General features: G+C 34.3%; 1 protein-coding gene and 1 pseudogene across 4 annotated transcripts in view; one reads left to right on the forward strand and one right to left on the reverse strand.

Annotated features, from left to right (window-relative positions):
* The window catches only part of RAB11FIP3 (RAB11 family interacting protein 3), a 147,117-nt gene that overhangs the window by 45,012 nt on the left and 89,753 nt on the right, over window positions 1–12,352 (reverse strand). For all 4 annotated transcript variants that reach the window (XM_074279805.1, XM_074279807.1, XM_074279806.1 and 1 more), the window contains one exon: window positions 4,873–5,084. In XM_074279805.1, coding sequence (XP_074135906.1) covers window positions 4,873–5,084 — 212 coding nt within the window. The remainder of the gene's footprint in view (window positions 1–4,872; window positions 5,085–12,352) is intronic.
* On the forward strand, window positions 2,864–3,440 carry LOC141552222 (peptidyl-prolyl cis-trans isomerase A-like; annotated as a pseudogene).

Here is a 12,352-nt window from a genome sequence, read left to right on the forward strand (position 1 = left end):
TTTGTCCAGGGTCACTCAGCTATTAAGTGACTGAGGATGAAATTTGAATTTGTGAAGATGAATCTTCCTGATTCCAAGTTCAATGGCTCTATCCACTGGAAAACTTGGGTACCCAGAATATGAGTTAACATATAAAAATTTGATTTTTAAAATGCTGAGGAATAAAATCATTATTCAACATAACTCCTAAGAATAGAAAGATGATGGTCTGCTGTACTCTGACTTGATCAGACCTTATTTAGAGTGCTGTGTTTTGTTTGGTGTACTGTGGTTTAAGAAGATTTAATTAGCTACTGTAGGTTCCTCCTCAGAAAAGAGGAACTAGCATAGTAAAGGGCCTTGGATCAATCTCCTGTGATGATCAATTTAAAAAATTCGGCATATTCGGTTTGCAGAATACTCAGTGAAGACAGAATAGATATATTCAGTAATCTGAAGGGCTGTCATGTGGAGGTGGATTAGATTTGTTCTATTTATTCTCAAAGGGCAGATGTTACAAAAAGGCCAAGTTAGACTTGATATAAAGATAGATTTCCTGACCACTAGAACAGTTTAAAAGTAGGATGACCACTTCAGGAGGTAGTAGATGCTTCTTCCTTAAATATCTAAGTAGAGCTTATATAATCACTTGCCAAAGAAATAACAGTAGAGATTCTTTTTGTGCATTGGTTAGGCAATGTGGCCGCTGAGTTCTCTTTTAATTCTCAAATGCCATAAATTCTGCTGTAAAAGTTGGGTGGAAATTTCATAGGGAAAGATTCAATAAAAACTTGAATGGTCTTGATTTCAGAGTTGCTATAAGGAAAGTCAAAGATCATTTCTTGAGAAGAATTAGTTTTTGTTTTAAGAATTCCCCCAGAAATTAGTGGGAAGCCATATAATCTTGGCCTGCAATCTAATAATCTTATCAAAATGGTAAAAGTATCAAAACACAGTCATGAAAAATTTCTTCAAAAAGATATTCACAAAATCTTTAAGAAAAACAAATGAGAATTTAAAAGTAAAATTTAAATTCTAGTTTCATTTGAATCAAACAATCTTTATAACATATGCCACTGGCTGTATTTTAAATTTCAAAATTCAAATTTAAAGTCACTGATTTAAAGCTGTCATCTAATACAGTCCCTTCATTTTATAGATGAAGAAATTGAGACTTAACAAATTAAGTGACTTGCTCAAGAATACAAGGGTAGTAAATGACAGAGGAAAGATTTGAACTTGTATCCTCAAATCAAACCCAGTCTTCTTTCTACTATACCACATAGTGATCAAACTCAGAAGTGTGTGTGAGGGTGGTATAAAATCCAGGATCTGGTAGACCATACCTAGAATATTCATAGCATAGTTTTGGAAGAACTTTGAGAAGTTGAGGCATGTCCAAGAGAGTGTGACCAAGATCATATGGGAATTAGAAGTTATGTCATATGATATCAGGAAAGAAGTGAAGATGTTTAGCCTGGTACAGAGAAGACTTGGGGAGACTGTGACAGCTGTGTTCAAGTATCTGCCACATGGAAGAATATTTGGATTTGTCGTGCTTGACCCCAGCAGGCAGAACTAGCAGCAATAGGTAGAAATTACAGAAAAGTAGATTTTCGTACAACATAAGGGGAAGAAAAATTTTTCTGACAATTATAGTGACCCAAAGTTGAATGGCTGCTTCTGATTATAGTGGTTTTTCCTTTCCTGGAATTCTTTGAAAGAAGGCTGATACCACTTTTTAGGAATAGAGCGGTTTCCTCAGGAATGGATTAGACCAAATGGCCTTTTAAAATCTCTTCTAACTCTTCACCTTCTGAGTAACTTTCTATTCTGAGATTCTGGGATTCTTCTTTCATCTTCTCTTCAAATGAATTCAATAAACATTTTTCATATAGTGCTTAATGTATGAAAAGAATTTCATTGGTATGTGGGAAAATTTATACTTAAGAAGGACAGACAGGGTCCTTGCCCTCACAAGGTCTCTAACAACTAATTTGCTTAATTCCATTCCATTATTTAATCCAAAGAATATTTGAGCTGTAGAATTTTGTTAAAGTGCTTTAAAGATAATAAACTAGAAAATTACAATGCTAAGTTAAAATACAAGAAGACAAAACCTTTACCATCAGCTTTTTACCTTGTTGTATTTGTTTTTTTCTCTCACCTAAAAAATACTTCTCCCTGATCACCATTCAACTTAAAATATGGAGTATATCTTTTACGGTTTAATTTTCAGAAATATAAGATTTTATGGTGATGATTCCAAGGAAAAGAAGAATATTCTCATATATTTTAATGGCTTCCTTATTTAAAACCAGCACTTTCTTGTGGCCTTGCTCAATAGGTAATTTACATTCTGAGAATTAATCATTATAAAGCTATATATTTTTAGGAAAGAAAAGCACAACTAATTTTATTTTGTAAATAATCTAAAGACCATTAATTGGTTACATTCCTGTAGGACATTCTTGGGCTGCATGAAGATGGTATACCATCCCAAGAAGTACCAGCTAAGAAGGCCAAGATGTCATTCTATCTAACTTTTACTAAAAAGGAAAAAAAAGATTTTCCTTTTCTTTCTGTCTTTACCTTTCTTTTTTCTCCAAAGGAATTTCTCTTCCATTAAACTATTATTTTCATCCTTGAATTAATAATTTTAAGATCATGGTTCACATGATCATAGATTTAGAACATGAAGGAATCCTAGAGATCATCTAGCATGGTCTCCCTCATTTTGTGCACAAAAAACTAAGGCCTCCAAAAAGAAAAAGAGCCTTGACCAAGATCACAAAGTAGAACAAGAAGAGCTGGGACTTATTCTTTCCTCTGTACCACTATACTCTCTACCACGATTCCAGGCTTTGTAAGATGCCTTTAGTGGGAGCCCTCAGTTTTGCTCATTCTAGCAGAAATGGATTCTAACTCCATTGCCTCTAGTTTCACCCCCATCCTCCAGCTTAGTTATCCATGGCCATGGCCAACCTCACTGTGTTCTTCATCATCACCATCGATAATGAACCCCTGGACTGAGATACTTTTCAACTAATTGTAGATAGTGTTCCAAACTTCCAAGCTCATATAATGGAAAGAAAGGCTATGGTTATAAAGGAACATGTTTTTTCAAAATCATTCCTGGATTCAAAGTCAAGGCTGTGACTTCACATACCATAACAGCATTGTTGGCAAATTCACCTATGGGAAGAAATTTATTTGTGAGAACTTCATCCTGGAACACATTAGACCTGACCGCCTGGTCTACTGCAAATACTGTGCCCAAAAGAAATGGCTCATTGTTTTTCCTCTGTACAGTGAAGACTAATTGGTTGGTTGGCAAGCCTGTGATCTTTGACCAAGTGAAGCAAGGCAAGAATATCATGGAAGCCATGGAGTACTTCATATCCTGAGTTGGCAAAACCAGCAAAAAGATCACTACTACTCATTATGGACAACTTTTGTGAGTTTTTGTTATTATTGTTGTTGTTTCTTCAATTTATTTTTTGTCTCAATCACCAAACATTCCTCTGGAGATAGGGAGAGTATCCTTATGGGTAATATTCGGGCTAGCTTTCTGGAGGACCTTGGGACCAGTCTTGGTCGTAGGGGAGGAGTGCAGGAGGCAGGAGAGCTACCAGGAGGATGGTCAAAGATGGAATGTCCCATTTCCAGTCTTTCTCAGCCTTTAAATACCTTGGTATGATTACATCACTACAGCACACTATGTATGCATGAACTAGAGAACCATTACATCACCAGGCTAAATACTAAGTATATGTATACTAAAAAACCATCATCTCATTAATTCCACTGAGTTAACACCTTGTTGTAAGTATCCTTTTCAAGTATACTTCTCCAAAGTTCAGTGCTCTACACTTATGCCTTTGTAATTACCCTACAATCCTTATGCTTCCATTTGTGGCAATTCTTTTTGGATTACGTTAACCTTTTTTTGCTCCACAAGTCTAGCTAGACAGCAAAGTTAAGTTTATGATTAAGAAATAAAAATGAATCTATAAAAAAAGATTTATAATCTGTTCTTTCTACTGATTCAGATCACAACCTCTCCACATCTCATTAGACTGTCTCATGAAATGTTCACTAACGATAGTAGATAAACTCCTACTTCTGGTCTCCTTTTGAAGTCCTCAATTTTATGGGCCCTGCCAAGAGTTTACAAAACCCTGGCATAGCCATCAGGAACTCTGAGGCACTTATATACTACAGTGCAGCACGAAGCAGGACTTCAGTAAAAGGTTTAAAACCCTAGTACTAACCTAATAGTTCCTACAAATCTTCCAATGAATTACATAAAGATCACATTGTTTATGTAAGGTTAGATTCTCGATAGCAAGTTCTAACAGAAAAGGAAGATAACTTATACTATAAGCTCTCTATACATTGATTAAACAAATAAGCAATGTAAGAATACAGCCAGAAGATCTTTCTCTTTTTCCTTACATTTCTTTTTGACCTCCCAGCAACAACATAAAAGTATCAATTTTTTGGAATCACCAGAGCAAAAAACAGTTCATACTTAGCACAGAGTAGGTGCTTAATAAATAGTTGTTTGAATTCCTCTTATGGAGAAATTAATATCGAAGGAAATCATGGGAATTGGGGTAGAAGGAAAAGTATTGCCATTTGGCTCAGATAAATCAATATTGGCAAAAAAGGATGAAACCACAAACTAAGTTATTTGTATGGACCCACTATCTGTATGTGAGATCTGTAAGATATATTACTTTATGGGATTCTTCACATTAATTAGTGACAACTTCCTTGCCAAATAAATTTAATTGATGAGTCTCCTATTTATTAAATAAGATTTTGCTATTAATACCAAATATTCAATGTGCCTGTTTCATAAAATTTGTAGAAATTTTGTATACATACTTGTCAGGTGTGAGGAGCAGTGGCCCATTCTCTGGTTCTTCCATGACATCTGGGCACTCTGAGTGACCAGCAGAATCAATAGCGCTGTCTGTCTCTACTTCGTTGTGCATTTCGTGCTGTACCAGTGTACTGGTATCCTCATCTGTGAAGGTTTCACATTCACTATAAGTGCTCTCTGAACCCATATAAGCACTGTCCGTCACCTCATTTGCCTATTAAAACATATAAACAAAAATTATATAAATTATGCAATTTAATTCCATAAACCTAATTCAAAGGAATAATCTTCCAATATAATATAATTTTTCAAATTTTTTGTTTAAGCATTTGGAAGCTCAATTTCTATGTGTTAGAAAATAAGCTTTTTATTCTGCCATGACATGTATTTCAAAACAAACTACCACTAATATTTTCTCTACACTTATAATACAGCATTATCAAACATCCAATGGATCAAATGCACATATCCAAAAATCTCATATCAAATTTACAATTTTGTAATTTAAACAGGTAAGTTAACTAACTTTCAAGCTACTATGACTTTGATTTCTTCCAGGTACTCAATAATTTCCTAATTGGTATTTTATTTCTTTGTACATCTCTTCATTTCCACCAGAATATAAGTTCTTGGAGATCAATAACTATGTTACTTTTCAATGAACCTGTTTTTGTATTGAAAGCAGTAAACTATTTAGGAATAATGTACTTTGAAGGCAAAGTTACTTCAGTTTTGGAAAGTATCTGTTATGTCAAAAACAAAATGTAACAATACTTTTAAAAAACATTATGAATTGTGATGAGTTATTTTAAGTGACAAAAAAATCACTTGCATAAACACAAATTAAGTATACAATCTCTTTTTTGTTTACAACACTTAGTCAAATTTTCTTTTTTCTTTTTTTTAATCATGTATCAAGAAGAAGATTCTATTTGTCCCCTACTTTGTCTTGATTTTTGTCATTTTAAAATTGGATTACATCTTTTTAGGGGCTTAAAGTTTGTGAGCCAAAATATTATTTTAAATTTTTTAAGAATGAATATTCAATGTTTGTGGCAGCCCTCTTTGTAGTGGCCAGAAACTGGAAACTATGTGGATGTCCATCAACTGGAGAATGGCTGAATAAATTGTGGTATATGAATATTATGGAATATTATTGTTCTGTAAGAAATAACCAACAGGATGATTTCAGAGAGGTCTGGAGAGACTTACATCAACTGATGCTGAGTGAAATGAGCAGGACCAGGAGATCATTCAACAACAATACTATATGATGATCAATTCTGATGGACGTAGCCATCTTCAACAATGAGATGAAACAAATCAGTTCCAATAGAGCAGTAATGAACTGGACCAGTTACACCCATCGAAAGAACTCTGGGAGATGACTATGAACCACTACATAGGATTCCCAATCCCTCTATTTTTGTCCGCCTGCATTTTTTAATTTCCTTCACAGGCTAATTGTACACTGTTTCAAAGTCCAATTCTTTTTGTACAGCAAAATAGCTGTATGGACAGGTATACATATATTGTATTTAACTTATACTTTAACATATTTAACATGTATTGATCAACCTGTCATCTAGGGGAGGGAGTGGGGAAAGGAGGGGGAAAATTAGAACAAAAGGTTTGGCAATTGTCAATGTTGTAAAATTACCTATGCATATATCTGGTAAATAAAAACTATTAAAAAAAAGAATAAATATTCAATAACTTGGAAATTAGTATGTTTCTTGACTAGGAAAAAAAGAACGTTCCCATTAATCAGGCTAACCTTTTGTCAGTATCCCTCTAGTAAGACTGTTCTCATTCTCATTTGTTCTCTCCCCTCTCCTCTCATTCCTTTTTCTTTCTCACAATTTCACCAGAATAGAGAACTTAAATTAACACTGTACAAACTCCCTGGACAAAGCTGGAGAAAATCATGAAAACATGCTGGTTGGATTCATTACAAATTAATGTAGCATATTTTCAACTATATCTTAATTGCAGCATTTCTTTTTACACCTCCCTAAATGATTCATAATCCCACTCACCATAGCATCTTTTTCAAACCTCTTCATCCTTACTCAAACCCCCTATAAATTTCTCCTGACTCTCCCAGCTGAAAGCTTTGCCTCTTTATTTCATTAAAAAATAATCATTCTGGGGTGGCTTGGTGGTGCAGTGGATAGAGCATCAGCCCTGAAGTCAGGAGGGCCTGAGTTCAAATCTATTCTCAGACACTTAACACTTCCTGTATGACCCTGGGTAATTCCCTCTTCTTCCTTCCATCTCATATCACTCAGATTTCTGCCTTTACTACTTTATCCTTCGCCCATTTCACATGAAGTAGTAGCCCTTGTGTTTGCCAAAACAAACTTCATTATACATACAGGAAATTTCATTCTGTTCCATCTGTTAATTCCTACTTTCTCACTAATCTTCAATATCTTCCTGTCTACTGGTTCCTTCTTTACTACCTATAAATATGACTTTCTCATCTATCCTCAAAAATCCTCACTTATTTGTTCAGTCCCAATCTCTCTTCTCACCTCCAGTCTTCCATTTTCAACTATCTATGAGACATCTCAGAATGTATATCCCACTAATATCTCAACTGTCCAAAACGGTACTTATTATCTTTCCCCCAAAAACTTTTCCTTCTTCTTAACTCCTTTATTACTGTCGAGAGCACAACTATATTATCAATCCCTGTGGCTCAAAATGTAGGCTTTATTCTCAACTATCACTCACCTCCTCTATATCCAAACTGTTGCCAAGCTCTATTGATTTTTACTTCCATAATATCTCTACTACATACTTCTCTCTCTCCTCTGACACCACAACCCTAGTGCAGGCTCTCATCTCTTCACTTTTCCTGTACCCCATAATCTTAGGTACCTTCCCTTTGAACAATCCCCAATTTGCCATACATATATTTTGTGTATACATAGTTGCCTATCTATTATGTCCCTAGTTAGACTGTGAAATCCTTGAGCAGGGATGGGTTTTTGTCTTACTTTCTATCTCTTGCATTTAGCACAGGATCCAGAACATAGCTTGCACTTAATAAATATTCATGACTGATTGTATCTTACAGTCTTGAGACACTGCCTGAGAACACTGAGAAGTTAAGTGATGTGCCCATAGTCTAGCTAGATAGGAGCTGAAAAAGCAAGGCCTCTTAGATTCTAAGGCAACCCCATATCATGCTGGTTTTTCATATTTCTTATATAAATGCTCAAAGTTTGCTCAAATATACTTCATTACTGACTTAAATAATTTCTTAGGTTTCCCCATCCAGGCTAACCAGCTAGCAGGAAGACTTGCCACTGTTAGGATGCCCTCCATCTTTCCCTTTGCTTTGCTTTCTCAGACCACTAATCTTGCTTCTAGTTCAGCCCTCATCATCATTCAGGGAAGAAATTCCTTTTTAAAAATTTCAATTTTTATTGAAATAGTTTTTATTTACCAGATATATTTACCAGGTAATTTTACAACATTGACAATTGCCAAACCTTTTGTTCTAAGAAAAACAAAAATGCAAGCAGTCTACATTCATTTCCCAGTGTTCTTTCGCTGGGTATAGCTGATTCTGTTCATCACTGATCAGTTGGATCTGAATTGGATCCTCTCATTGGATCCTCATAGCCACTTCCATCAGAATTGATCCTCATATAGTATTATTGTTAAAGTGTATAATAATCTCCTGGTTCTGCTCATTTCACTTAGCTTCAGTTTATGTAAGTCTCTCCAAGCTTCTCTGTATTCATCCTGCTGGCCATTTCTTACAGAATAAGAATATTCCATAACATTCATATGCCATAACTTATTCAGACATTCTCCAATTGATGGACATCCATTCATTTCCCATTTTCTAGTTACTGCAAAAAGGGCTGCCACGAATATTTTTGCACATGTGGGTCCCTTTCCCTCCTTTAAGATCTCTTTGGGATATCAGCCCAGTAGTAACACTGCTGGATCAAAGGGTATGCACAGTCTGATAACTTTTTGCTGCTCATCATTTCTTATAGAAAAATAATATTCCATTACATTCATATACCATAACTTATCCAGCCATTTCCCAATTGATGGGCATCCACTCAATTTCCAATCCCTTACCACCATAAAAAGAGCTGCTACAAACACTTTTGTACATGTAAATCCTTTCACTTCTTTTACGATTTCTTTGGGATACAGGCCCATTGGTTATAGTTCCATGCTCTTAGGAAAGCAATTCCTGTACAGAAGGGGCCAGTCATCATCAACTACCAACCACACAAGGTCCACACAAGGTAGGCAAATGATTTTGGCAGAAGCAGCAGGAAACTCTGAGAGAGACAAAAGGTTACAGCTGGCCAGACAAATCATACCATTATCATCACCACCACCACTACCATCTTGATCACAACTCTCCTCAGACCTTGAACCCAAGAACCTTTGAAATTGCAGTGTTTCCAATATAGCACCCATAGTTATCATCCTAGGAAGCCACCCCTGTGGAAATGCAGTGTGGCAACTGCTCTTGAAAACCTGGAAAATTATTGTCACCAAAATCCTTGGTCCTATCAAGTGGCTGAAATGAAATTTTATGAGGCACAATCTGCTTTGCCATTGTGTCCTAAGGACTAGGGAATTTTCCATTAGACTTAAGATGGAAATTTTCCCTATTTGTGACCTCTTCCATTAGAATGGGATTCTCTTTTCTGTTTGCTTTCCTAGTACTCCGCATAGTACTTTACACACAGTAACTTAATAAATGCATTTATGTTTACTCATAACACCTTGATGAAACTTTCTAGAGTAAGGATAAAGTTTATTCAAATACCATGCCTTATACTTATTTTCATACCATATTTAACATTTTGAAGAAGGTCTTGCAACATCATATAAGTATTTGTGAAATGAAGGAAAATGATCCTGTACCTAACTAGCATTGTGCTTGGTATCCTGAAGAAACAAAACACAATTCAGCTTTTGTCCTAAAATTAATTACAATGTCATTGGAGAAACAAGGTAATATACACATAAGCATATCATACAAAAGAAATAAAATAAATGCTTAAACTTTTTAAGAAATGTTACTTGCTTCTTGAATATTTATGGTAGTAAAAGCTAGTTCATAAATTTGAATTATTAGAATATAAACTCCCTAAAATCTGGTTTGTGTTTTAAGTATTTAAACTTAGTAGCTTAGTAGTAAATTTAGTAGCTAGAACAAAGCCTTAAAGATAGTAAGAACTTAATCAGTATTAATTATTGAATAGCTATGAATGAATTGGATGAGGAAATAAAAGCAGTTGATATTTTTAAGATTTACAAAATTATTTGATAACTATCTGGTGAGGTAGTCCAAGAATTATTAATCCTGTTTTCTGGATGACAAAAATTCCATTTCAGAGCTATAAAATGATTTGTTCAGGATCAAGCCTTAGAACCTACACCTGTCCAAAAGAGGACATCATGCTCTGCTACTGGTAAAGTATGCAAGTCACCTGCAAATTCTTTTTAAAGAAATAGAACAACAACAAAAAAAAAGTCAACCAGTATATAAATAATTTGGAGTATGTATGAATAAAAAACAACATGCAGTACAGCAGAAAACATAACTGTGTAGTAGTAAACTCTACTATTAATTAGAGGGATGATCTTAGCCAAGTCTATGCTCCTCTCTGGATTTCAGACAGCTTATTTATAATACAAACGAGTTATATGATCTCTAAGATCTCTTTCAACTTGAACATTCTATGATTAAAAGCAAAATCCAAAAAAAGAGGACTTTTAAAAGTTAAATATATTGAGAATATTAAAACAATAATTTATGGTATACAGGGTAGATCCTAATGTTGAAATTCTTTTAAAATGAATCTAAATCCATGGAAATAAAATGTATCTAAGAGTGAGCAGGAATGAATGGGTGTAACTGTCTTTATTTACCTTTTAAAATTTTTGCACTTCTTTTCAAATATTTTTTCAAAATGCTTTAGTTCTGTAGTAGGAAAGCTTGATGGCAAAGTATTTTCTTGTATCACTTCCTGACTACTACTAGCCAGAGTTGTCCTGTTCCTATCTAAAAGTACAATTAGTACTTGGCCTTTACCACCCACCTGCAAAGCTGAAAACTAAAAAATAATTATTAAGTAGGCTATGCTCTGCTTACAACCTAAATGAAGAGATCATTAGTAGGTTAGAAAAAATAATCAATATTTATTTTATGGTTTGAAAGTTTGTTGGATTTATAAATTTATAAAGTGTACAAAATGTGAAAAAATCTGGTTTGCTAAAAAGTAGTTGTTATTGTAGCATAATATGTGTGTGTGTGTGTATTATGAAAATGAATCACATTTTTGAGCTAAAAGGAACTTCAAAGGCCATCAAGTTAATCTACATCTGAAGCATAATATGTCTCTACTCCTTTCTTTTATATCCAACAAGTGGTTATCCAGTCTATTAAAAAACCTTCAGTGAACTACAGTTATTCCTTTATGCCAAAGAAGAATTTTTTCTTTTATGGTTTATAGTACCTTATTATAAAATTTGGGTTAACATTTGGTGGTAGACTATATTATACAATACTGTACATTTCTATGCATTTCTGAATTTCTAAACTTTTTCTGTGTCATTTCCAAATTCCCCCAAACTGCCCATCTAATTTCATATGTCAACTGTGAGATATCAAAATCACAATAGAGAAAAATCGCAAACTAATTGTTAGTTAATTAACAGTAGTTAATTGTAACTACTTTAATACTATACCAATTTCTACTGAGTGGATGCCCATCAGTTGGGGAATGGTTGAATAAGTTACAATATATGAATGTAATGGAATACTATTGTTTTATAAGAAATGATCAGCAGGATGATTTCAGAAAGACCTGGAGAGACTTAACATGAACTGATGCTAAGTGAAACAAGTAGAACCATGAGAACATTGAACACAGCAACAACAAGACTATATCATGATCAACTGATGTACTCAACTCTTTTCAACAATGAGGTGATTCAGGCCAATTCCAATGGACTGCATCCAGAGAGAGGATTATGGGGACTGAATGTGAATTGCAACATAGTATTTTCACCTTTTTTGTTATTGTTTTCTTGCTTTCTTTCCTTTCTCATTTTTTCCCTTTTTGATCTAATTTGTCTTGTGCAGCATGATAATTATGGAAATATGTTTACAAGAATTACACATATTTAACCTATTTTGCTGTCTGGAGGGGGGGGGTGAGGGGTAGGGAGGGAGATTATTTGCTGTCTAGGGGAACAAGAAAAAAAAGCTATTATAAAAAAAGATTATACCAATTCTACTGCTGTATAATTTTAATTATTAGGAATTTTTCTTTTATTGAGCTGAAATTTGCTTCCCTCCAATTTCTTCCAGTTTCTGCACCCTGGATGGCAACCAAACATAATTTATAATTTATTTTCTATGGCACAATCTTTACACTTATATTTAGAAATACCTCCCCAAAGTTTTGCCTCTTCAAAATAAACATT

The sequence above is a fragment of the Sminthopsis crassicaudata genome, chromosome 1, assembly GCF_048593235.1.
Source record: "Sminthopsis crassicaudata isolate SCR6 chromosome 1, ASM4859323v1, whole genome shotgun sequence".
NCBI classification, from domain to species: Eukaryota; Metazoa; Chordata; class Mammalia; order Dasyuromorphia; family Dasyuridae; genus Sminthopsis; species Sminthopsis crassicaudata.